The sequence below is a fragment of the Bos taurus genome, chromosome 29, assembly GCF_002263795.3.
Source record: "Bos taurus isolate L1 Dominette 01449 registration number 42190680 breed Hereford chromosome 29, ARS-UCD2.0, whole genome shotgun sequence".
Taxonomy (NCBI): Eukaryota; Metazoa; Chordata; class Mammalia; order Artiodactyla; family Bovidae; genus Bos; species Bos taurus.
Genome location: NC_037356.1, coordinates 42,420,865 through 42,447,326, shown reverse-complemented (window position 1 = coordinate 42,447,326; position 26,462 = coordinate 42,420,865). Strand labels below are relative to the sequence as shown.

The window sequence follows — 26,462 nt, the reverse complement described above, 5'->3', positions numbered from 1 at the left end:
TGCTTCTTCTCCAGGATGTTTGGTGAGGCCGAGACCCCTCCTGGGAAGTAGGGGCAGGAGGACAGAAGCTTCTGGAACCTGGTGGTGGCTGGGTAAGAGCAGGGATGGGATGGCAGCCACCCTTTATCCTACTTGAACTGACTGACCAGTAGGAGCTGGGTACCAGAAGCAGAGGCCTTGGGCTTTGGGATGTCCCTTGGCGGCTGAGCAGCTATTCGGGGGCTTACTCCACTCATGTCCATAACCTCAGTGATACGTGAGGCCTGAGATTTCTTTGCGAAGGAAAGGGCTGGAAACTGCTTGGCTGGAGCAGGGCTGCAGCAGGGGAGGTCCAGGGTCTCAGAGGAGACCAGCCTGTTCCCCAGGGGCCATCAGAAGACGTGATGGGGTGACTAGGGCTCTTCGTTGCCAGCCTATCACCTCCACCACCCAGAACTCGCGCCGCCTCAAGGGGCCCGCCCACTCTGCTTGCTGTCCTGGGAGGACGGGCTCAGGACCACTCAGACCACCTTCTGCTCTTCAGAAAGGGTCAGTTGTGTTTGGAGGGTCTTCTTTCCATTGACCTGGAATGCAGGTCCTGGATCTCCCCCGTGGTCCCTGGTGATTTCCTCCTGTGGGCCCATCCCTGTGGGCCTCCAGCCACAAGCCGCCCCCACCCAGCCCATCCAGGGCATTTACTAAAACCTGAGATGCCCTCATCTCCACCCCTGTTCTCCGGAGGCCGAAAGCTTTGGTCAGCCTGAGAGCCCCTCTAGCAGGTTTGGGGAGCAGGCCACAGACCTCAGATGGGGTCGGGGTGGTGTGGGGAGCAGACCCAGGGGCTGTTGTGGAGACACCTGGGCCTCCCTGGGGGATGTGCCGGCCAGGTCAGCGCCCACACCTGGGAGCCAGGGGTGCTGGGTAAACCCCGAGGGCACCAGGCACGGGGCCTGCGCTCCCTGGACAAGCGGGGGCACGGGGGGATGCAGCACTCCAGCCCTCTCACGGGGCCCTGGCACACGCAGGAGCAGAGTCGGCGCTGTCCCAGTGGGAGAATCGAGAGCCGTGAACTGTCCTCACGCACAGGCTTTACAGACGCACAGGGAGTAGGCGGTGGGGCCTGCGGGTCTCACCCAGCTCTGAGGCCCTGCCTGGGGAGCCCCCAGGACAGGCATTAACCCGGTGGTTCCCAGCCCGTGAGCCCTTCCTGGGCAGAACTTCTGTTAGCTCTCAGAGCCTGAGGAACACAGCCCCCGAACCCAGATCTCCTCCCGCTCCCGCTTGAAGAGAGGGGCCCAGGGGCACCTGGTTCTGGGCCCTGCTGTCGGTCGTGTAGAGGGTGTGGTGAGCTGGGTCAGAGCCCCCTTCAGGGCTAGGGGTTGGGGCTGGGGGAAGTAAGACTGCCTGCTGACCGGTGCCCGGTCTTGGAAAGTCATCCTCCTTGGGTCCCGCCCTGATGGAGTGATCTGTTGGTCGATCGATTTGCTGGTGTTTATTGGCCGTTCACATTGGCCATGCCTCTGGGGTCTGAAAGGGGAGGAAGGGAAGATGTGCCCGCCAGGGGCCCCTAGTGAGCGAGGTGCTGGGACCCGTCACCTGTGCAGGTGAGAACCAGCAGGTGGACACGGCCTCACCAGAGACGAGGCCTGAGTTGAACCTTCAACGGCCCTCAAGGGCATCGGGCCAGGAAGTCGGGGTCAGGGCCTGCCAGGGAGTGAACAGTACCTGGTGTGGCCAGGGGTGGGGGCCGGTGGATTGGCGCCGTGCTTCCAGGGGAAGCGGAATCTTCCAGAGGGCGTACAGGACCGGACCCGCCTCTGTGCCCTGGCCTCAGCGCTTCTGACAGCCACGTGCCAGGCCCGCTCCCTTGCCCCCCGAGTCCTTCTCGTCTGAGGAAACACCCTCAGTGGAGACATGGCTCCCAGAGACCCTCCCCACGCCGCCTCGGTCATGAACATCCCTTCCCTACCTCCATGAGGCTGGAAGGGGGCCCCAGCCCCACCCCCAGCACATAGTAGGCCATCAGTAAACATCTACTGACTGGCTGGTGGATCATGTTCTTAAAAGACGAGTCTCGGGTGAGGGAGTAGCAGGCAGCCCTCCCGAGCACCCCACCGTGTGCTGGGTGGACCCGCGGACGAGGTCAGGGAAGCCGTCTGTCCCTTCCCCAAGGCCCACAGTCTCTGGGATGCACCCCCCGCACCCCCGCCCAGGGGGCCAGCACCGAGGACTAAGAGGGTGGGGGGAAGGGCATCTACAGGGTCAGAGCACCCCATGTCACCCCAGCCAGGCCACCTGCCAGCAAGGCACATCCAGAAATAACCTTGCTTCCTTGGAATATAAGGGAAAAAGCTCATTAACCCGTTTCCAGATGTGGAATCAGATCTAAGGCAGAAGTAATGAGCTCTTATTTTATGTTAAATTTAGCAGAAACTGCTATTGTTCTCACGGAAAATAGTTTTTTTCCTACGGCTCCCACCCCCCCCGCCCCGCCCCCCACCCCGCGAGGTGTGAGATATCAGAGTAGGCCTGCAGAGTCGTGAAATCGGCGGGTGCATCTTGGGGATGAAGGGTGTTGGGGGTGGGAGGACCAGGGCCAGCAGAGGGACAGCCGTGTCCCCAGCGCCCGAGCGGTTCCAGGCTTATCTGGGCGCCCACACGGCTGCTGGAGCCTCTTACAAGATAATCCACGGCTTCTATTAATACGTCTCCTCATGAAAACCCTCTTGGAATCGGCCTTTAGCTGGCAGTCGCCTTCCCTGGGGCCTGTGGGATGGGGTCAGACATCCCTTCTCCGTCCTGCAGCAGGATCACGGTTTTGGTTCTGGTGGTGCCCGGGGAATGTACTAACCCAGAGTCTCCTTCCCGCCCAGCCACCACCTCTGTGCCCGTGGGCCCCGACAGCCGGGCTGACCCTCGGAGGGCAGCCTGGGGAGGGGACGTGGACAACCGAGACCCCCTGGGCAACAGATCCTGGCCCTGGGCACGCTGGGCCGCCAAGCTGGGAGTCAGCAGCTGAGAGGCCTGTAAAAGTTAAATCGTTCTATTTATTTCAAGAAAAGGACAAGGAAAGTGGACTTGGACATTTTATATGAAAAGAGACAAACAGAAAACAGGACCAAATAAGTTCATCACATTCATCTCAACATTGAAGTTTCAAGGCACCTACAGGAAGGAGGCCCAAGGGCAGTTCGCAGTGCACTTTGGTTTGTGTTGTCGTCGTGGTGGGTGTTTGCGTGTCCAGTGGTGAGGCTGGGAGGGGGGCAAGTGGGCCCCGGGGCCAGGCCGGGTCAGCCAGCCCAGAGTCAGATGGCAGCAGGCAGCAGCGGGAGCAGTCCCACCACTCAGACCCCCGAGACTGCTCTGCCCTTCGGAGGGAAATGAAGATGGGGGTGGCCAGGGCTGATTCTGCAGGGGGGGAAGTGCAGGGGCTCAAGGGAAGCAGAGGTGCCCTGGCTGGGGTCTCTCAGATGGCAGGAGGGACCTTGGTCGCAGCCCTGTCCTCCCCGGGCCGTGGGCTGGCCAGGCATCCGCCTTCTGCAGCAGAGGGACCCGCTTCATTTACCAGGCTCTGCCCAAGGACCCCTCCCTGCTGTCTTCCTCCCCAGGCTGTGGGGGAGGGATTCTGCTGAGTCCCCCGGCCACCCCCCAGCCCCGCCAGTGTTTTATCATACCACACCTCATGAGATACAGTAACCTTACCTCATGAGATACGGTAACCTTTGAACACTGGGAGGGGAGATTGCAGTTGGTGGCTCTTAAAAACATTTGCTCTGCAGGGCGTACGCGTGGGGTTTCCTTAGTTTACTCTTCTTCTCCCCGTCCCTGTTCATACCCGCCTGGGGATGTTTGGAATTAGGGGGCGCCCGCCCCAGCCAGCAGAGTCGGGCAACCGCACTGTCTCTCTGGCTCGCCCCTGTTCACAGCCCCGCAGCCGTTCCCAGCCTTCCATAGCATCTCCCTGCTTCTCTGCCTCTCAGATGGCAAACTTCTAACGCTGGGCACTTCTGCTTCCTCCCCAGGGCTCTCAGTGTCTCCTGGACGCTGGGTGGGCTTCTCAGCTGAGGCTGCTGGCCTGCAGGCAGGTGGTGTGCCGGGCTGGGTTAAAAAAAAAAATCTAAGCTAGGTCCAGGGTTTTGTGTGTCTTCTTCCTGGGTTCCCAGAACCTTTTGAAAACGGGACCAGCCGGAGGTGGGTGGTCTCTGGAACCCTCTGCAGGCGTGTCCTCCGCACAGGGCACTGAGAAGCGCCCTGGACCACTGAGTTCCCAGAGATGAGCAGGTGGCAGCCCTGCTGTGTCTTCTATCGCTGGCTTGGGTTGCATTTGTTTTCCTCTGTCTTGAGGAGAGCCCGGTTGGGTCATCCAGGTGGGTGGTTCAGATGTGGGGACTCTTGACAGGAGTGTCAGACAAGGCGGGACACCCAGTTCTCTGCCCTCCTCATCAGCCACCTGAGGCTCGGCTCAGAGAGGGGGAACCGGGTCCCCCAGGTGGGCGGCTGGGTCTCACCCATGGCTGGATTTCCCCAACAGGCTCGTGGCTGCTGATCGCTGGGTCCAAGGGAGGGTGGAGTGCGATTTTCGAGGAGGAGGAGCCCTGCTAAGGCTGCCAGCGGCGTGGGTGCGGGAGGAGAGGTTCCATCATGCCCGCCCAGGCCCTGTGCACTGAACCCTGGGGACTCACGACAGAGGAGGAGAGGGACACCCCGCGTGTCAGGCACTGTTCCAGGCCTCAGTGACCCCGCGTGGAGGAGTGTGGGGACCTGGTATCTTGCCTGAGTGGCCATCCACCCTAACAGCCATAAAAGAGATTTAGGGGCAGTGACCACAAAGACCTTCCGGCAAGGTCGCCCTGGGCTTAGACGTTCGGGCTTTCAGGTATGGGGGCGGCATGGCTGGGTGTGGGAGGGACAGGGGCCATGGCACCAGGGTGGCTCTGATGGCCTCAGTGCCTCAGAGACTGGCTCTGCCAGGAAGTGGGGGCCACGCCAGCCCCCCCCCACACACAGGACCCCCAGTGCCCTCGTATGTCCACACTGCCCTCTCAGCACAAGAAACGGGGTGGGGGCCAGTGACAGTGGTCCCAAGAAGCCCCTGGCCTGGCAGGCTCTCCCACGGGGAGCAAGGCATCAGCTTTGCTGATCAGCAAGGCATCAAGCTGGTAAAGACCTGCTTGCCCTGGGCACGATGCCTGCAGAGGGGACCTGGGCAAAGGCGGGCTTTGCCCCTGCAAAACTGGAGATGGGGGTTTTGGGCAATCCTGCAAATCACATTAATGTGAGAAAATGGGCCTGGCCCCAGCGATAATAGAATTTCTGAAACTAGAGAAAAACAGTGTATTAAAAATGCAAAGGGAGGGTGGAAGAAAAGGGAGGGAAAATCAAGAGCCAAGGGAATCTTCTTGAGTGTTTTTAAAGAAGCAAATGTGGGTATTTCAGGCAACTACTTAGAACATTTCAAAAGAAATGGTAAATGCTTAAAAACGGATAGTGAAAAGCGCCCCAGGCAGCCGTCAACCTGGCTGGGACGGAGGCACTGAGCCGGCAGCCTTGAGCGTGTTGCTGGGGGAGCAGCCAGTGGGATGGGAGCTTCAGTGCCCCGGAAACGGCCCCCTAGAGGACCCAGGAGAGCCAGCCCAGGTGGTGGGTCACCCTCTGCGCTCCCGACTCCGAGACGGGGCGGCACGTGTCTGGACTTCCTCTCCAGGTGTCTCTTAGACACTGAGGATGGGGATTCTGCAGGCTGTCTGGTGTGTAAGCGGCCCTCTGCCGTGGCTAGGTGGCCCGGCTGTGGGATGGCCCTGCTGTGGGATGGCCCTGACCTGTGATTTTCAGGGGACATGTGTCATTTTGAGCAATCTCCCAATATCTTGCTTACACGGTCCTCAGGGATGGTAAAGTAAGAGTAGGAGCCAAGATCTTCTCGTCCAAGAACCAGGCATTGGTATAGGCAAGAAAGTACCTGCCACGTCCCCATCAAGTGCTTGAATGCTCCCAGTGACAGGGAGCTCACTGCCTCTCTCTGCTGGGCAGCTCTCTCTTCCTGACCTTCAGTTCTCTCTACAGCTGGCCCCACTTCCCCTTCACTGGCTGCAGGGAAGGGATCAGAAACAGACCCGCCCTGGAACAGAAAGGAAGCAGAAAGGCTCATGGCTTTACAAAGTCCTGCCCACAAAGGTCCCCTAGCTTTTCACCCTGAAGGCAGATGGGATCTGGAGGGTGGTGGGGGCAACAGAGTCTCTGCTGGGGGCCGGGACAGCCCCCAATCCCACGGCACTTGATGGAAGCAAACCTGCTTTCCCCTCCAGACTCGAGGCCAGGCTCTGTCCACCTCAGCGTGTCCCGAGCGCTGGAGCAGGCATGGGGCCAGCCTTCAGAGATCCTCAGCTCCCCGCAAGCCAGGCCCAGCCAACCTGCGCTCTGCCTAGACCACTGGGAGCAGGTTCATAAAATGCGAAAAATCCCCCTTTCCCTTCACCTCCAAGGAGTTTAATCTTTCCTAATCAATTTAGCAGACTCGCTTGGTTGTAAATGGTAATGATTTGCATTTTTGAGCCTTTTTATCCCTCCTTAAGAAAAAAGATGCCTCCTCTGCCTGCATTCTGGAAGGCCTGAGCTGGGCTGTGAATGGCTCGTTAGCATTCACCCTGGCGCAGATCCAGTGCCAGGCATCCGCCGCCCAGCACCTGCACGGATCTGAGTTTGGGGGGGTATGGCCACACGGCTGACCCCGCCCGAGCCCCTGAGAACGCAGTCTGGCCCTCAGGGGGCTTCAGCCACTGTGCGCCCTGAGGCCCTGCCTTCCTGCAAGTGCCCCAGCTCTCCCCCGGCTGCCTTCTCAGCTCCATTGCTCCCTGTCTGCCGCATCCAATTTTTCTTGTTGTATTTTTCATAAGCGCGAGGCTCAGAAGCCCCGTCCTCCCTGGCACGTTCAGCAGGAAGCAGATTTCTGGAGGGGGTTGGCTTTGGGACTTGAGCTGCCATTGGAGGGGGGTGGCAGTGTCCTCTGCTCGCTCTGCGGCTCTGAGGGGGTGAAGGAGCGGGCTCAGACGCAGTCTCGGCACGTTGCCCAGCCGCCCCTTCCCTTCTCGAGGCCCCAGTCAGCCCCCTCAGCCCCCCAGGACCCCTCACCTGGCCAGTCCCTCTTACTCTTGGCCTCCATCACCTGCCGTGGGCCAACTAGAACCTTCCAGAGTCAGTAGACAGGGGTAGGCGGGTAGTGGGCGCCTCTTTTCTGCCAGTGGTGCACCCAGCTTTTCTGGGTGGAACCAGACCCGGCCTCAGCCCACCCCTGCTTTACAGAAGGGGAAACAGAGGCTGTGGGTTCATAAAGCCAGCTTTCCCTGCCCCGCCTGGAAACCCTCCCTGTCTCTTCGTGCTCTGCTGCTTGCTGGGGCAGTTGGGCCTCCCGGGACCCGTAGGGGACTGCGGGGGAAGCTTGGTGCCCATCGAAGAAGACAGAGGCACAGGCAGGCATGGGCTTCGGACTTAGGGAGCGGAAGCCTGAGCCCCCCAGTCGTGCCATCTTCCCAGCCGCCGTCACCTCCCCTGCCAGTGTCACCCAAAGCGGGAAGGAGCCGGCGCCCCAGCTCCTGCCCCCGAAGCCCAGAGGCCCCCTGGTTGGCCACGCAGCTTGCCATCTTAGTGGGAGGCAGTCCAGGACGCAGGGGCCAACCTAGAGAAGATGGAGGCTTCCGCGGAAGGCCGCGGGAAGAGGGAAGAAAAGGAGCTTCTGATGCACATCATGTCTGCGGAATTGAGTATGACTAATTAATAGATTTTATTCTTAGTAATCTCTTAAGCATTCCATACGTTGGGCCCCACGCCTGAGCTGAGCTTACAAGAGGCCTCATTCGCAAAATGCAAATGACTCGCCTGGCCCCGCTGCCTGCTTTCCTCGCCTTCTCTCTTTCCTTTTTTTTAGGGGAAATTTAAAGGAAAATTGCCATGTAATAGAAAAGAGATTCCAATCACTACATCTAATTACCACGAAGGGTAAACCACTTAACCAAAGAAGTGTCATGGGCTTTTTTTTTTTTCTTTTTTAAACTTGAAACCTGCCTTAAATACCACGAGATACACTCATCAGCGCTGAGGGCACGGAGGTTTGTTCCGGCTAGTTAAGAGGCTGCAAAGGTCAGGTGGGCCACCCACAAGAGGGAGATTCTAGACAGAAGTGGTGGCCCAGGCCCTGTGTCCTCAGGTGCTTCTCGGGGCTGGGGGAGGCTGGGCGCCCTGGCACACCCTTTCTCGTTAGGTTACCTGGCTGGCCAGGGGGAACCTGGACCAGGAGGGGATGGGGTTTCAGAGTGGACCTGGCTTCAGGGCCCCATCCCTGGCCTGGGGGGCCGGGAAACAGCTGACATTGGAGGCTTGTTCTTAGAAGGGGCTCTGGAGAGGTACTGGGATGCTGAGAAAAGATGAGAGGAGGCCCGTGGGGCCTGGCTGGGCTGAGTCTCCACTGTCTCCAGCAATTTTACACGGGCAGAAGGATGCCCGCAGCAAGCACCTGGCTTCCCCTCGGGGTGAGGTGGGGCCCGCGCCCCTGAGTGCAGGAGCTGGGAGGAGGAGACCAATATGTCCTCAGGCTGGGGTTGGGGCGGGGGGCCTGGCCTGCTTTGAGCGAGAAGGAGGGTGGTCATCTTCCGGGCCTGGCTTGGAGGGTGCTGCTGGCATAGGCAGGCTCTCAGAGCTGCCGGGTATGCCCTCGCTGTGTAGGACCTCCTGCGGTTCCCCAAATACCTTCCCACCCAGCCTCTAAGGGGAGGATCTGACCTCTCACTTGGCTCCGGGAGAGGAGGACATATGTGGAGGGAGAGCAGGGGACCCAGCATGTTGGTGGCTGGGGTGGGGGTTTGGCAGCGGGGAGGCTGGGACCCAGGGTTCCTGGCACACTGGCCAGAGACTGGAGTGGTGCCCTTAGGGAGAAGACTGCATTCAGGGAACAGCAGAGACCTTGAACTTCTGACCCCTGGCCAGTGCCCCTTCTCCTGGACGCTGCTTGGGGGTCCCCTCTGCCCCTCCCTGGGCCACAGGGAAGGGGCCTGTATCTGGGGCGGGGGTGGGAGAGGGAGATGTGAGATTGACGCTCGGAAGCTTTTCTTTCCTGACTTCATCGTAGGAGAAAGCGCTTCAGGTGGGAAAAGGGAAACAGCTCGAGTCTAGAATGAAATGTGTCGGTGACCCTCGGCGTCTCCCTCAAGCTGGGGGTCGAGGATCCCCGCTCGGTGATACCATCCGCCCCGCCCGGCGATGAGCACTGCACCTCTTGTCCACCTCACTCACACGGCCGTTGTGTCCGTCTCTTTGAACCCCGGCCTCTTCGCTGAGGGGCCAGTGGCGTCTTTTCATGTTGGGCGAGTGGCTGGGCCCCGGGCCTGTCCCCGCAGCCCAGTGACTGCTGTTTGTCTCCTCTCCCTGCCTTTGGCTTTTGTCAGAGCAGCCGAGGTCTTTTGAAAACGCCACGGCCAGGGGCTGGACCCCTTCTCATCCTCCCTGCCCTCAGGCCAGCGCCTCTCCTTTTGATATTGCCCCTCCTGGGTGCAGGACAGCTGGCACCTGGACAAACAGTGACCCCCAGCTGCCCGAGTGCTGGAACGCCGTGGCCATCAGAACCCCAGGCCCTTCTCCTCTCTTCTTGCCAGATTCGCTGTCATTATTTCATCATCGTTTTAATCTCATGGCTCGCCAAACAGTCCTGTCAGTTATGAATGATGGCAGCATTGATTCCAGAGGGAAGGGAAAAAAAAAACTGAACTCTTCTGAAGGCTCCGGTCAGTGTCCTTTTGGAGGCTGGCATTTTTAGAGAGATCTGGCCTTCCTTCTGCAGAGCAGAGACCTCGGGGTGGGCATGGCTGAGTGTGTTCTACATTCTTGGGTGGTGGGGGCTGGAGGGGTGGGTTGCTGTCTCCTAGGGCTTTTCTGAGAATTGTCATGTCTTTTTCTGGGCTTTGTTTGAGCAGCCATGGAAACCATTAGGTCTAATCAGCTGATATAGAAAAAAAAAAAAAAGTCCCTGCACCAATTACCTGTCTTGGAGGAAGCACACTGCACACAAAGTAACTCTTGATACACTGCATCTGAGGTGTAGGGGGAGGTGAGGACGCGGGCGGCCAAAGAGAGCTCTTCTCGACATCAGAAAGGAGCTCGGCCCAGCCCTGGACACCCTGAGATAGCACTGAGCTGAAAACACCGCTTGCCCAGGGTCTCCCCAGCCACCCGGCCAAGACAGACATGCCTCCGCCTTTAGGAACGGCACTGTCCCCCACCCCACTCCCATCCCCAGCACAGTCCACTTACTCAATCGTTTCTAGGAGAAAGCAACATCTTCGCGACTCTATTGTCTCAGGACATTGTATGAACTGACCCAAGCAGGACTGTAAGGACTGTATACGTGGCTCTGTCTACCCATCTGAATACAGAGACGCCCCATCAAGACAGACGGGTCGAGAGACGCACCTCCAGGTGGCTGGGAAAGCCACAGCTTCCATGGCGCTCCCGTGATCCTATGCTGCATGGAATTGAGGAGGGCTCCAGTAGAGGAAAAAGAAAGTTTGCTTTTTAATCGACTATACCGTTGTTCAGAGAGTGCCGTGAAGGACACGCTCTTTTCTGCCAATCTGTAAGGGAAAAAGGCATGGAAAGAACCAGGGAAGAGATTTCAGGACAATATCTCCATAGCAAAAGATCCTTTTCTTCCCCTCTCCTTTGTGAGAAGCCTGAAAACCTTCCATCATGTCATCTCCAGTGAGCAGCCAGCCGCGAGGGCTGGGTGAAGGGCTCCGTGCTGGCGGCTTCTGAAACGGCTCCTCTGTGACGGCTGTGCGCGGAGCGTGAGATGCACAGGTAGTCTCTTCCCAGCTCAGGGGGTAAAAAGAAGCCCCGACCCAACCCTTCCTGCCATTTTATTTTTAGTCTTTCCCTCCCCACCTGGCATAATTTGGTATAAATTATGTCTTCAGCAACGTCAAACCTCCCTCCTGCCTTCTATTCTTTAAAAAAAAAAAAAATTTTTTTTCCCCACTGTTGTGTCCTACAAAACTGTCAACCCTCCCCAAACTCTGCTTTCTGCCGGGAAAGTCAGCGTGGAGTTTCTTTGCCTTGTTCCCGTCGGATGGCAGCCAGCTGGTCACAGTCCCCCCGCAGTGGCCGCGCCAGGAGGCAGGGGAGGGGCGCAGCCTCAGGTGTAGGAGTAGTCTATGTCGGGGATGCCCCCGTCGCGATAGCCCCGTGTGGTGCCGTAGCCGATGGTGTGCGTGCCCTTGCAGAGGCTGCTGCCGTTGGAGGGGAAGATGGTGTGGACCACATACTCCTCTTTGGCGCGGTAAGGGTTGATGGGCAGCATCTGCAACCCGGGGCCGCGGATCTCCAAGATGGAGTTATCCTTCTTGGTCCCCGACTCCAGATAGTCGTCCTTTTTCCGGCTGCCCCGGTTGTAGGCCCGCTCCCGGGTCAGCAGCTCGCTGGCCCGGTGCACGTACCAGCAGATGGCCCCGAGGACCAGGAAGAGGAAGACGAGGGCCACGGCACCACCGATGATGCCCGCCAGGGGCAGGCCCGCCATGGGGTCGGCGTTCTGCTCCTGGTTGAGGGTGGTGGCGGGGCCGGAGCTGTCGGCCGTCTCCGCCTTGGCGCACACGGGCGTCTCGTCGGCCACGTAGGTGTTGCCGGTGTCCATGGTGACCATGCAGATGATGTAGGTGGACTTGGGCTCCAGGGCCGTTAGCAGGTACTCTGTCTTGTCGCCCTGCACCAGGGTCTCCGTGATGGAGCCCACGGCCGGGCTGTGGCCCAGGCGCAGCCAGCTGAGCCGGAAGGAGGAGGCGGGCAGCGTGGCCTTCCATGTGATGCGGATGGAGTCCGCCGTCAGGGGCTTCACGTGGATGGCCAGGGTCTTGGCACTATCGCCCGTGGCCATGGGGTAGTCGAGGCTGGAGTCGGGGAGGCGCAGCCCCGGCCTCTTGGCCTTGAGGGTGAAGAGAGAGCCCTGGGGCGTGGTGACAGAGGCATGGTCACTGGCGTGCGTGGTCTTAGCAGCGGCGTTGACTGCGCCGCCCTGCGCCCCCGCCTCGAAGCACTCGTCCATCTCGCTGGTGATGTCCTTGATGGCCATGCCCCGGACCTTCTCGGGGCCCTGGCACATGAGACCGCGCACGTTGACCACGGCCGCCCGCGCCTTCACCCAGTCCCGCAGCCACAGGAGGTTACAGCCGCAGAACCAAGGGTTGTTCCGGAGCAGCAGCTGGGCTAGGTTCTCCAGGTCGTCGAACAGGCCGCGGGGCAGCGTGGTCAGGTTGTTGTTGGACAGGTCCAGGCGCTCCAGCTCGCGCATCTTGGCCAGCGTGTTGTAGGGCACGTGGCTGATGGCATTGTCCTGCAGGTAGAGCTTCTGCAGGCGGGCGCTGGGCAGGTTGAGGGGCGGGGCGGCCAGCGAGTTGCGCACCAGTGAGAGCTCGGTCAGGTTCTGCAGGCGGCTGAAGGTGTCGTCGGCGATGCGCTGGTTGGCCAGCAGGTTGCCGTCCAGCACCAGGCGCCGCAGGCTGCTGAGGCCCTTGAAGGCGTGCAGCGGGATGGTGGAGATGCGGTTGTCGTCCAGCCGCAGCTCCTCCAGCGTGCGGGGCAGCCCCGAGGGAATGCTGCTCAGGTGGTTCCTGCTCAGGAAGAGCAGCTTGAGCTGCTTGCTGTCGGCGAAGGCATCCTCCTCGATGCTGACGGTGGACACGGAGTTGTCGTCCAGGTGCAGCTTCTCCAGCAGCGGGATGCGGGCCAGCGAGTCCCGGGCGATGGTGCGCACGTTGTTGTCCTGCAGATGCAGCTCCCTCAGGGAGCGGGGCAGGTTGACGGGGAACTCGTCCAGGTCATTCTCGTACAGGTAGATGACCTGCACGTTGACCTTGGTCTTGAGGTCCTGGGGGATGCCGGCATTGTTGATCTGGTTGTTCTGCAGGTAGAGGGTGGTGGCGTCATCGGGGATGTCGGCGGGGATGGACGTGAGCCCCCGGTCGTTGCAGTAGATGAAGCCGTTGTCGCAGCGGCACACGGAGGGGCACGTGGTGCTGTCGATGACCTCCGTCAGGAAGGCGATGAGCCCGTAGCAGAGGAAAAGCCAGTCCCGCAGGTCCATGGTGGCCGTGGTCATCACGACGGTGGCCGTGACGGTGGTGGCGGGCGTGGCGGTGGTGGCGGCGGCAGCGGTGGGGTGTGCCACCACCATGGTGGACGGCTGGCGGAGCCGGGCCCCCCCTCCCCTGACTTGCAGCCTCTACACCTGCAAGGAGCACAAGACACGTGCGGTGAGAGCGAGTCTGGCACCTGCCCAACCTGCCGCTGAGGCGCGGCTGCAGTCAGGGCCGCGGGGCAGAGGTCAGGCCTTGAGGCGCACGCCCCCTGGCCCTTCCGAATGCCAAGTTTACATCTCAGGTGCTCGCTCGGGCTGCGGTCAGCCTCTAAGGACATCTGGCTAACGTTAATCTCAGCGGGAGCAAAGATGCTGCCCGTGAATGAAACAGACGTGGCCTTGGCCTTCCTGGACTATGACCCTGGGCCGCGCATGAGGTTAATTTAGTGCGAGCCGGGCTGCAGGTTTGATCTTTTCTTTCAAGATCCCCACACTCAGCCCATCTTTATGGCTGACGCTGAAAGGCTGGTCGGTGTCGGTGGGATGGCTTTAGAGCCCCCATTTCTCATGAAACAGTGAACCCACATCCCTCTCTGGCTCGGAACCAAGCCCTGAAGGGAAAGTTTATTTCCACAAGGCCTGTGAGCTCAGTGGGGGTTGGGGGGGGCGTCACTGGAACCTGCAAAAAGAATCTGCCAGCGTCGTCACCGGCGAGCAGGGGAAAGTGAGGCGCTTCATCGTCTGGTGTTAAAACAACATGTCCTGTTTGTCACTCGTGCGTCTTATAGACAGAAGAACGGGCGTCAACAGGACCGCCTTCTCGTGTATTTACAGAAATCTCTTTCTAGCAGAGGTGCCCTCCCTACCGCATTCCATGTAATGTGAGAAATCAGTCCTCACTTTGCCCCCTTCCCATAGAAAACTTTCAGCTCTTTTGAAAAATACATATATCTGGTTTCTAGCATTTAAAGTCGGGAAACACGATAAGAGGAGGGAGGGGTCCACACTCCGAGGGAATTGTCTGCAAGGTGTAATTTCGGTTTTCACAAATGGAAAAATTGCAGTGTAGATTTTTTTTCTCATATTACTTTACTGTTCGTGGTGGTAAAAAATCAATTAAAGAGAAATTATCTTTCAGCCTCAGTGGGGAAGGTGTGTTCGTGCAGCCAGCAAAGATCTGCTTTATAACTCCAGGTTCACAGGAGCTTTTTGGTGTGAGACATGATGGCCTCGAGCAGTCTGAACCGAGGCCGCAGCCTGGGGGGTGGCCCTGGAGTGCAGAGCAGAATCGGGACCCACTCACTGAATGAGACTGTGGGGACCTCACTTCCATGCCCCAGGGACCCCGTGTCTCCGTTTCTCAACCATAGCACATCCTTCTTCCTTCTGTTCTTTATTCCTCTCTGTGCAGCAAACTGCTCGTCACCCTTCGGGACCATGCTCAAAAGCATCCTCCTCTGCGATGTCTTCCTGATCCCATATAGAGCTTTCCTCTGCTACATCCATTCATTTGTCCATTCATCCACCGACCCACCTATTTACCCACCCATCTATCCATGTACTTGAGCAAACTCTGGGATATAGTGGAGGGCAGGGAAGCCTGGTGTGCTGCAGCCCATGGGGTCACAAAGAGTCAGACACAGCTTAGTGACTGAACAACAACTATCCATGTACCCATCTGTACATCCATCCATCCACTCATCTATTTACCCATCCATCCACCCACCCACTCAGCCATCCATCCATCCATCCACCCACCCACTCACCCATCCACCCACCCACTCAGCTGTCCATCCATCCATCCACCCACCCACCCACTCACCCATCCATCCATCCACCCACCCACTCAGCCGTCCATCCATCCATCCATGCATCCACCCACTTAGCCATCCATCATCCACCCACCCACTCAGCCGTCCATCCATCCATCCATGCATCCACCCACTCAGCCGTCCATCCATCCACCCACCCACTCACCCATCTACTCAGCCATCCATCCATCCATCCATCCACCTACCCACTCACCCATCCATCCATCCACCCACTCAGCCGTCCATCCATCCACCCATCCATCCACCCACCCACTCAGCCATCCACCCATCCATCCATCTACCCACCCACTCAGCCATCCATCCATCCACCCACCCACTCAGCCATCCATCCATCCACCCACCCACTCAGCCATCCATCCATCCACCCACCCACTCAGCCATCCAGCCAGCCAGCCATCCATCCACCCACCCACTCAGCCATCCACCCATCCATCCATCCACCCACCCACTCAGCCATCTACCCATCCATCCACCCACTCAGCCATCCACCCATCCACCCACCCACTCAGCCATCCACCCATCCATCCATCCACCCACTCAGCCATCCATCCATCCATCCACCCACTCAGCCATCCATCCGTCCATCCATCCATCCACCCACCCACTCAGCCATCCACCCATCCATCCATCCACCCACCCACTCAGCCATCCACCCATCCACCCACCCACTCAGCCATCCATCCATCCACCCATCCATCCATCCACCCACCCACTCAGCCATCCGTCCATCCACCCACCCACTCAGTCATCCATCCATCCATCCACCCACCCACTCAGCCATCCATCCATGGATCTGTCCATCCACCCACCCAGCCAGCCATCCATGGATCTGTCCATCCAGCCATTCAGCATATCTTTCTTGAGCAGCTGCTATGTGCCAACCTGTGTTCTAGCCACTTGAGATTCTCTTCTAGTTGGATGGTAGCTCATACTATAATAAAGCTCATCTAGAATTTTATGAATATTAAAGTCATTTAATCTTCCCAGCAAATGTCAGGTCAGGGCCCTGGTTATTCCTATTTAACAGATGAAAACACTGAAGCTTGGAGATGTTAAGTTAAGCTGGGCCACTTGAGAAGTGGTGAGGAAGAACCTAGGGGAGGTCTTGACCACTAGGCTTGTGGGCTGCAGGTCAGGCTGTATGGTGGCCAGTGTTTTAAGGTCCCCTGCCTAAATTTTGGGTGCTCAAGGGCAGAGACGGTGGGCTGTGTAGGCCTGGTGTGACTTGGCACCTGTGACCACCCAAGGACAGAGGGAGCCAGCTGAAGTGCTGAGAAAGGTTGGAATGCCTCTGCCCCGCTCGCTGTGGCCCCCTCAGCGCATGCCCTGTTTGCATTATAGAGGCTTTGCTGAGGCTGCTGGCAGCTCCAAGGCCTTCTGGAGGGAGCTTGGGCTTTGCCCATGGCTAATGCACCAACTCCACTCCGGGCTTGCTAGCGGAATGAAACTTTGTCCTTGAGGTGGACCCAAGGCAAGGTGAGGGCCCGCCGAGGACACCTGGGTGGAAGCACGTGGGGGTGGGGGCGGGTGCATGAGGCCTGCGCCTGGAGTTGGGGGGGGATGAGGTCCTGAGGGCAGAAGGGGGACTGGCGAGACTGTGACCGATGCTCTGGGCCTCTTCCCAGCCGCCCCCCTGGCCTGAGGGGCTGAGGACATTTGCCTGCTCACTCCTGCTGCTCCTGTAGAGGTTGCCTCTGGTCTGTGGGTCCTGACCGCACTCACGCCCCTGCCCCTGGGCATTTGGAGCTGGCCTGTGCTCATGGTCCTCGGTGAGTTTGGACGGGGCTAACCCAGGCCCTGCCCAGCCCCTCACAGGTATGTGTTTGGATCCGTGCCCACCTGTCACATACACATGAGTCCGCTTTACAGCTGAGCAGAGACACTGAGGCTCAGAGAAGTGAGGGACCCATCCAAGGTCACGGCCAGCCCAGGTTTCCAGCTGCACCTCTGTCCTTTCCTCGGCGTGGAGCCAGAGTCACGAAGGTCATGGAGCCTAGAAGTCCCATCTCAAGAGGCAGGTCCAAGGCAGGTGCTGGGGACAGGAAGGCTCAGGCCCGCTCAAGGCCACCTTGCCTCAGTCTCAGTGGTCAGTCTGAGCCCAGGTCCCCAGCATCTGGCCTGTGGCTCTGCACCCTCCCTGACCTGTCAGCTGCTGGCACTCAGGAATGCTGGTGGCCCCGGCGCTCAGGGATTCCGGAGCAGTGCCCTGAGCAGGGAGCAGACTTGTTAAGGCCAAAGCCAAGGCCAGACCGCCTTCTCTGGCATGAACATCAGTTCCCCTGCCCGCTCAGCTCATGGCCACAGCCCTCAGCCTCCAGAGGCCCCGGCATCATAATAGGGTCTAAATTGCACCTTTCAGAGATTCTGATGGATAACCAAGAAGCATTTGGGAGGCAGGGACCCAAGGCCTTTCCGTTCCCCTGTCTTCAGGCCTCATCCATCTTGGCTGAGTGTCCCCAGCCATCCCCCTTCCCCCAAGGCCTCCCCATGCTGAGCCCTCTGGCTCCAGGAAGACACAGTGAGACCTGGGGCAGGGAGGAAGACACCTTGCCCCAGGAGCCCTTTAATTGCCCGGGTGCCACGAGGACTTTTTATTCCCTTGTTCTGTGTTTGACGGTTTATGTGGCCATCAAATTAAACCTGGTAGATAGCCCATCTTTTACGGGGGTCACTTGTCATTGTTGCGAGAATCTCGCAGACTTCAGCGTGGTGTGAGGTACGACCTGCCGGCGCCATGAATGGCAGCAGGCTCCTTGGCGTGCAATGGAGGTTGGGGAGGGGAGCAGTGGGATGGCTCAGACTAGGGGTGTCCAGACTCCCCTAGCCCAGGGCTGACCTGGGGCATCATTCTCAGCATCCTCCCATCAGCTGCTAGCGTCTGCCATCTCGGACAGGGAGACCTCGGTTCGAGTGCTGCCTCTGCCACTTCCAGGCTGTGAGATCTTGAGCAAGTTACCTGCCCTCTCTGAGCTTTAGTTTCCACATCTATAAATGGAGTCAAGTTCCTCTCACGGGGGAGTCACTACTGAGCATCCAGTGAGGTAGTACATGCAAAGTACCCCCGCGGACGTGCAGCCTGTGTGTCCCGATGCCCGAAGTTTAAAAGCTGCTATGAGTGTGAGCAAACTCCGGGAGATGGTGAGAGACAGGGAAGCCTGGCATGCTGCAGTCCATGCGGTGGCAACTGTTGTTCAGACACCACATAGCGATTGAACAACAACAATAATTCTCTGACTGCCCCAGGCACACCGGTTTAGCCTCTGTGTTAACTGTCTGTCTCTTTTCTTTGCAATCCAGAGGCCCCTTCTTCACTCCCTTGCCCCCGCCGTGCTCCAGGGTAGACTGGGAACAGGGAGGCCAAGCTGCTTCCTGACACAGACTTCCTGTCAGTTGCCCTGATGCTGGGCCTCCCAGACTCACACTGTGCATCCTCAGCCCTGCCTTCCCACCCCGCAAGCTGGAGTGGAAACACTGACCCCAAGCCTGCTCTCTCCCCCTTGTCCTGCCGCTGGGCCTTTGCACATGCTGTTCCTGCTTCTTAAACACCAACACACCTCCCCTGTTCAAGCCTCGCCAGGTCAGGTTCCACTCACCCCCCTGTCCCCAGGCCTCAGCTTGGGCACCTGCTCCGTGAAGCCTCCCCTGAGTTGTGTCTGGCTCTGCCTCCCACACCCACTTGAGTGGTGGTGCAGAGTAACATCTTTAAACACCTGCCATCTGGATGGAGGCGCCTCCCAGGAGGAGACCCCTGGCCTCTTGGTGTCTTTCCCTGTTGTCTTTCCCAAACCTCATGAAACTGGGGCCGCATGAAACTGGGGCCGCCAGAGGCCCGGGGCCCTCTAGGGGGTCTTCCTGGGGAGACAGTGATGGCAGCATGAGGGCGAGGGAGCTGCAGGACCCCAGGCCCGGCACAGGCCCTGGCATGCTGGATGGGAGATGGTACCCAGGCTCCTGGGGCAGGGGCACAGTTAGACATGAGCACACTGCCGGGCTGAGCAGTGGTGGGGGTCATTTCTGGAGGGAGCTGGGGGTCTCAGGCAGAAGCAGTAACTCTGGATAGGGCCCCTGCCTCTGAGCCTGGCCTTCCTTCCTGTTCGCCAGTGAAGGCAGTCCACGTGGTCACGTCCTGAGGCTGGGTCTGCCACAGTGCCAGGCTCAGTCTCCATCCCCACTTTAGGAACCAGAGAGTTCCAGGTGGCCCTGACCCTAAGAAGGAGGTGTGTGGACTAGAGGCCGGGAGGGCACACCAGGGCTAGGCTGCAGCATGACCTCGGACCTCAGTTGTGTGACCTGCAGCGATACTCTCTGGGCCTTGGGTTGCCGAGAACCCCAACCTCTGGGAAGACGATGAGGAGGGCCCTGCACAGGCCTGGAGGGTTTGGAAAGAAGAGCCACCCCATCGTGGCCCCGGGAGGGACCCCACGGTCCTCCTATGACCTACCTAGGGGGGTTGCCTCCAGTCTTGGCTGAGCTTCAGAGAGGTGATGGGCAGACCCCCGGGTGGAGGGGCAAGGGGGCCACAGCTCAGACAGAAAGAAGCCCCTCACCCTCCCACTTCACGTGCCCCCTCCCAGCCCCTCCCTTCAGCAAGAACAATTCACCGTGTTTTCCCTAAACCTTGCCAGGCCCTTGGGTCCTTACTGGCAGAGCAGGGCCTGAGGCAGAAGAGGTGGGCAGGGCAGATTGGGGGTAGAAGCAGTTTCTCGGCTCCAGGAGGACCCCTGCCCCACAGGAAGCAGTGACCTCCCCACTTGGAGAGGCTGGGAGCTCCACCAAAGCAGCGTCACCCCCATACCTGTGATGCGTCCTCAGCAAACCTTAGTATAAATTAACACGGGATCCTGCATTCTTCTCCCCGCTTCTCTGGGCTCAGCTGCAAGCATCATGGAGGGAGGAGGGCCTAGAGGCAGGGGGGCCATCCTCTTGCTGAGGAGGCCCTGCCTGGGCTCAGTCCAGGCCCCACAGATGGAGCGTGGCCTTGGGTCTCAGGCCTTCATCTGTAAAATGGGACCACAAACTGCCCTGGGTTCTTGTGAGGATAAACTGCTGAACCAGAGGGCCTGCTGTGGGTCGGGGACAGGTGAGCTGTGGGCAGAAGGGGGCCTCGGGACTTTTCCGAGCCCACCCTTGTGCACGCAGAGCACCAGGACCACTCCTGCTCAGGCTGGTCTAGGCCCACCTGAGGCCCCTCCTTCAGGCAGGGGGCTGGGAGCCCTGACCTCCAGGCCCTTCCAACCCTGCACGGCACAACTTTGCCCCCGACCTCGGCAAACGGTGCCAGCTGAGAACTTGTAATGCGTCGGGGGGAAGGGGTGGGATTCTTTTAAAACCTAAAGTTAATTATTTTTCTAATTTCATGCTGCATGCATTATGCATCAGTTGTTATCACTGGCGGTGATTACCGACAGGTATGCAAATCCACTCAAAATGTACCTCGAGTTCACCTCACCGCGTGGGCTGACTGGGCGGCGCGGGGCGGCGCGGTGTCCTGAACTTCAGAGAATACAAACTGCTTTAAAAAACAAGACTTTAAAATTGTGTCTTAGGAGGTTAATTATATTGATAACAGTGTTCGATATTAATCTATTCAGGGCCAGGAGGGGGTGGGGGATGAAAGGAAACACATGTAATTTTGTTTCTTTCTTTCTCTGCATTATTTAATAAGATGTTCCTGCACCTAATATTTCTGTCTGTCTGTGTGTGTTTTTAGTAAAGCCACCTAGACTGAGGCATAATTCCTTGGGGAAGGAAAAAAGGAAAGGTCGGGATTTTTAGAAGGTAGCAAAGGGGCCTGAGGGCTGTCATTCTGGGAGGTGGGGGGCAGCCCAGAGATCAGGGCAGGGGACCTAGGTCTGCATTGCTGGGTTTCTCAGCAGCCAGTGGGATCCTGGCAGCCAGGGGCCGGGAAAGGAGCCGGATGACCTGGGAAGGCTGGGAAGGTCTGACGTCTACTGATAATAAGGCAGAGGCTTGGGTGCGGATGGGGCCTCCCCTAGGAGGTGGGTGGGATCCCCCACATGCAGGCCTGTTCTCGGGGAGATCCCTCCCCTGCCCCACTCGTTTGTCACAAGCTGACCGTCAACCCCTCCCACTATGGCGTAAACTCCTGTAAGTCAGGATATGTTCCATCTTGTCCATTGGCCTAGTGAGTATACAGCCTGGCGCTGGAGTGTTCATAAACACCTGTTCAATCAATGAATGGGGATGCCAAAGGGAAGCCCCAGAATCTGAAATGCAGGACAGGGCAGTGGGAGAGATGGGAGAGGCTGGCCCGCTGTCAGCCCCCAACCCTGGGAGGTAATAATGGACAGATGCTGTCACCCCAGCTCTCCAGGCAGCACTAGAGGTAAAGAACCGCCTGCCAGTGCAGGAGACATAGAGACACGGGTTCCATCCCCGGGACAGGAAGATCCCCTGGAGGAGGGCATGGTAACCCACTCTATTATTCTTGCCTGGAGAATCCCATGGACAGAGGAGCCTGATGGGCTGCAGTCCATAGGGTCACAAAGAGGTGGGTATGACGGAAGCAACTTAGCATGCCCTCACCACGGCCGCCCAAAGGGGCAAAGGGCCTGGTCCGATTGTGCAGCAGGTGGTGGAAGAGCTGGACATAAATTCGGGCCTTCCTTTCCCAGGTGTCTTCCCTGCCCCTCTCAGCTGCCCAGTGCGGTCACCCCAGGCTGAGGGGGCAAGCCTAGGGAAAATCCCTGGATGTGTCCTCTCGTCTCCTCTGACATGAGGTGGCTCACCTGGCCCTGTCCGGCTGCAGGTTTGCTTTCGGGTGTAGAGGCTGGTCCCACTTAGAGATGGCCCCCTCCCTGCCACCCCTACAGATATACACAAGGGTGGAACTCAGCCTCAGGACTCTGGATTTGGGGAGGTAGAGGACCTTGGAAAAACTGAGTCCCAGAGAGGAGAAGGGGTGGCTCCAGGGCAGAGAGAACCCTGTAGCAGCCGTGGACAGTCTTCTCCCTTGACTATAAACCTCTGGCCCGGGCACTGAACTCTCAAGCCCTTTCCCATTGGGTTGGCATGGAATGGATGATGGTGGACAGTGTCCAACTCAAGCAGGGTCTAATGGGGGCTGCCTCCCACACTAGGGCCACCCCTCTAGCCCTCTGGGGTCAGTCCCATGGGTGGCAGTAGCTGGCAAAGCGCTGCACAAACTCCTCTCCCTTTCAGCTGGTCACAGCCCTGTGGAGCCCGTGTCCCCACTGTACAAAGGGGAGCACGCTCAGGGAGGGGAAGGGACATCCCCAAGGTCACACTGCTCCCAGCTCCAACCAACCTCTGTCTGGCCCCACAGCCCAGTAAATTGGTCTTTGCTCTCCTGCCGTGGGATGGAGCCAAGCTCAGCAGAGGCAGAGCCCAGCTCGGAGCAGATGGGGTACAGGCCTGCTGTTGCCCCTCCTTCGGCTTGGCCTCGGCCCCAGGAATTACCCCCTGGTCTCTCCTAGGGGATGGGAGGCGAATAGGGACCAGTGACGGGGTGGTATGTCAGGATGGGGGATGGGAGGCCGGCTGGGCAGGGGCCTAGCGCAGGCTCCAGCGAGCTCACGACGCCTCGCACCCTGCTGCCGGGCTGGCGCGCCTTTATAATAAATAACAGCAAATAGCCGATCCGCAGGGCATCTTTCACGCTGGTGGCTAATAACACGACTATTAATGCCCCCGCAGACGGCGTGCGCACCGAGCGGCGCTGACGAATGTCCCCGGCCCCGGCGCGCTCATAAATCAGCCCCTCTCCTGGGGAAGAGCGCGGGGAAGTGTCATTTTCCATCTTGGTAATGAATTGGGGCTTCCCTGCCCTGCCCAGGGCGGCTGCCGCTGAGAGAGGTTGCCTGGGATTTGTGTTTGGGGAGGCAAGAACCCGCCCTCCGGGCCTCTCAGAAGCCAGAAGGAGTAGGCCCCGCCCCCTACGCTTCCGGGCCAGACTGGGGCCACCGGCGAGCAATGCTCACCATCTGCTGTGTGACCTTAGGGCACTTCCTGCCTGTCTCTGGGCCAAATCAAGCCGCTCTCACCAACAAAAGGGCTCGAACTAGAGGTCAGAGCAGAAGACACCTAAGGGCCAGCAGGTGCAGGACCTTGGATCAACCCCACCCTGGGTCCTCTAGGCCAGGGCAGGGCCAGGCCTTGGATGGAGGGGACTTGGGGACCCTCTCCAGTTGGAGGGCAGCAGGTACCATGGCCAGCGGCTAGGTCACCAAAAATTCTGCCTCTCCAAGGCCTCACAGCAGCCCCCTCTGATCAGAACTCAGAAGGGCTCAAAGCGAGGCCTCTCCCAGGGGCAGGAGTTTACTCCAGGAAAGGTCACTCCCTTACACCCTGGAGCAGAACCCAGCAGCACAGGGGCCACTAGGAAACCAATGACCCCTGCCTGGCAAGCAGGTGCCACTGGTTGCTTCAGCTGCACGTGTGGGGTGGGTGGGGTGGAGTTGCAGAGCCCCGACCCAGCCCCAGGAGGACAGGCCCCGGCTGTCTGGTGCCCTCTTTGGGCACAAGGAGCCCCTGGGCCTTCCTGGGCCTCCAGAGCCCATCTGCACCCACCTTACCTCCTTCGCTGCAGCCTGGGAGCCCGCCGCCCTGGATGCTGCGTTTCCGTCGAGGTGGGCCTGGGCCGCGCTTACATCCCAGCCCACCAGCCTTGGCACCCGGGGTGCGGATCACAGGCCAGGGGTGTTGGGTGGCGCTGGGGGGGTGCCCGGGGCTCAGGGAGGAGACGCTGTGCTTCGCTCTGCTGGGGTCCTCACGTTCAGACGTGGCCACGGGTCGGGAGTGGTGTCTCGTCACACCCCAGGCCGTGGACGCTGCCAGCTTCTCCCGGAGTGAGGGGCTCGAATGAGGGGCATGCGGGGGCGCCCCCCGCAGCCCCGGGGCTCCCGTGCGCGGCCTGAGGGTGTTCCGGGCCCCTGCTCCCCAGGCATGCCCTAGGGCCTGGCGCCTGTCCCCGGGAGGGTGGCCTCGCTGCCCCCTTTCAACTTTCGCCCTTTTGTCTGTTGGCCGCCACCTCTTCTGAAAGGCTTCTGCGTGGCTTTTACCCCTTTTTCTTTACCAAGTTTTTTTTTTAATCCCTTTAAGTCACTTGGCAGAATGGGCTGTGGTGCAGAGAGCGTTCTTGCGTGACAGAGCTGAGAGGGAGCCACTCTCCAAAGGATCGGTGTTGCTGCCACTCAGGCTGTGTCTCGGGGGGGAAGGAGGGGGTCCATTACCCCGCTGAGGAGTTCAGATGTTTGCTGCGGGGCTGCAGCTGCTGGCAGGCGCCGCTGAGCTGTCAGGCCTCACATGCCCCCTCTCTGGGAAGAGGTTTGGTGGGGGCCGGGGGGGCGCTTGGTCCTGCTTGGCCGCTCCTGTTTGTAGAAAGGTTTCCTTGCTGGGGAGGTGCGGGGACGGGTTATTCCTGCTTTCAGCCCCTTCTCGGATGTCCACCAGGGAGTCCTCCTCACCCACTCCCTGCCTCCTCACCTGCCAAAAGACAGTGCACATGATTAAGCCCAGGGAAATTGGGAAACGCACAGGGACAGGCCGCCGCTCCCCCCAGCCCTCCTCCGGAGCCTGTTTTCTCGAACACCACCTTCCTGTGATCCGTGATCCAGGAGGAGGCTGGGATTATTCCCTGCCATCTCCCTTCTCTTTTCAAACCCAGATAACAAACAGCTGGCCGCGCGAAGCACCCTTCCAGGCAGTTCTCTAGCTTTCTCTTTTTCTGGGTGGGGGCCGGGGGTGGGAGGACTAGGAAGAGAAAAAATGAGGTTCCGTGAGCTCCTGGCCATGTGGGGGCCGCCCGCCTGGCCCAGCACTGGCTCCGCTTCCCCCAGCACCTGCTCCTCTTGCTAAATGTCATTCAGAGGATCCAACTGGGCCTCCAGGGCCTCGGCTTCCAGAATAAGCGCTGCCTTTCCCCGCCGTGGGAAGCAGGAGCGTCAGGGAACCAGAAGAGCTGGCCTCCGGGCCTCCCTCTGAGGCCAGGCCCCGTGCTGCACTCCCAGCTGCCCTCCGCGGCTGCCTTCCCCTTCCACGGAGACCTGGGGGCAGGGCCGGCTGCTCCCCCAGATCCCAAACGACCCCGAGCCGGCCGGATCGCCTCTCATTAGTGTGGCGTGCTGAAGGCCCACGCTGCCCTGGCGTCCGTATTCCCCCTGCAGGAGCCCCTCTTTGGAAGAGGGCTTTTATTACACATCTGAGAGCGCTAGCCCTGGTTTGAAATCGGATCCAGATGGGCTCGGCTGCCTCTGGGCCTTGCCTTTGTGGGGCCGAAGGTGGCTGCTTTGAGAAACACGTGTTGTCTGGGGTTGTCGCAAATAAAAACCAGGATATTTGGGTCTAGAGCCAAGTCTAGAGCCCAGACTGGGGGAGGGGGTCTGGGCACTCACCGGACACCCCACCTGGCACCCCACCTTCCATGTGGAAGAGGGGCAGGTGCTGGCCAGGTGGAGGGCGGGCAGAGACTGATGGCTGGATGGGAGAAGTGGAGAGGCCGCGTGGGACAAGCTTCCCCAGGAGCAAGGAGGGTTAAGAAACAGCGAGGTTTAAGAACCCACAGGACGTCAACCCTGGATGGCCAGGATCTGGTAAATACTCATGGTGTGAGCAGGCAGGTGGGGGGCAGCCCCCTGGCAAGGGGTCGGGTGGGGGCTGGACAGGAGGGAAGATGAGGACAAAGTCCCCACGTAAGGGGTGACTGCTGGGCTCCAGCTCGGCTCTTATTGCTATTACACCCGCGTGATTTCATCCAATTATAAATTGTAATTTCTCTATGAAAGCGAGAGATGGAAAGAGTCCAATGAGGTCATCCGCCTCCCTGGCCGGGGTGAGGAAATTGTTTTCTACCTTGGGGGGGGGTGGTGGGAGCAGAGGCGGCTGGGCCTCCGTATTTAGAAAGGGTGGTGACAGCGTCCTCTGGACCCAGAGCCATGGCTGGCTGATCCCCCCACAACAGAGCTCTGCTCTCGAAATTATGAACCCGGGAAGGCAGCTGCGTTTGGCTGGCTCAGACCCTTCCCAGAGCCCTCAGGATAAAGGCGACATTGCCGTGGCAGCCTCCAAGGCCCCACAAAGCCTGGCCCCCTGGCCTCCACCCCCACCATCTCCCCTAACTCCTCAAGCTGGCCTCCGCCCCTCCCCATGCTGCTCTCCTTTCTGCAAGAGTCCGTCCACCGTCACCCCTCACCTCCTCTCCGCCTGCGGGGTTGAACAAACCATGATGGCAATGACGTCATGTCTCGCAAGGAATTATCTTCCTGGTTCAAGGAAGAGACCACATCTGCTCATCGGAGGCTAATCTCCTAGCGCCTGAGTCAGTGCCTTGCACACAGTAGGTCCTTAATAAATACACTTTCTCACTGAGAGAATCAAGAGTCCGAGCAAGGCTCTCAGCAGGCCGTCCAGCCTTGTGCATTCGGGGTCCCTTCTCCCTGCCTCCCCTGTCCCTGTGTGTGGTCCTCCTGGGAGCCGGGCAGCAATGCCGGGCCCAGGCCCCCTGGGGATATGGGCTCCTTGAGTGCTTCCGGGTGATGGGCGCCTCTCGAGGGTCGGGG

General features: G+C 59.3%; 2 protein-coding genes across 5 annotated transcripts in view; one reads left to right on the top strand and one right to left on the bottom strand.

The window, feature by feature from the left end:
• The window catches only part of MACROD1 (mono-ADP ribosylhydrolase 1), a 154,267-nt gene that overhangs the window by 30,846 nt on the left and 96,959 nt on the right, over positions 1-26,462 (top strand). The gene's annotated exons all lie outside the window — the stretch shown is intronic.
• Positions 3,007-26,462, bottom strand: part of FLRT1 (fibronectin leucine rich transmembrane protein 1) — an 86,134-nt gene continuing 62,678 nt past the window's right edge. For all 3 annotated transcript variants that reach the window (XM_059883089.1, XM_015461301.3, XM_005227213.5), the window contains 2 exons: positions 23,481-24,390; positions 3,007-13,243 (listed from right to left, as the gene is read on the bottom strand). In XM_059883089.1, the coding sequence (XP_059739072.1) occupies positions 11,156-13,189 (2,034 nt within the window). In that variant the 5' untranslated portion in view covers positions 13,190-13,243; positions 23,481-24,390 and the 3' untranslated portion in view covers positions 3,007-11,155. The remainder of the gene's footprint in view (positions 13,244-23,480; positions 24,391-26,462) is intronic.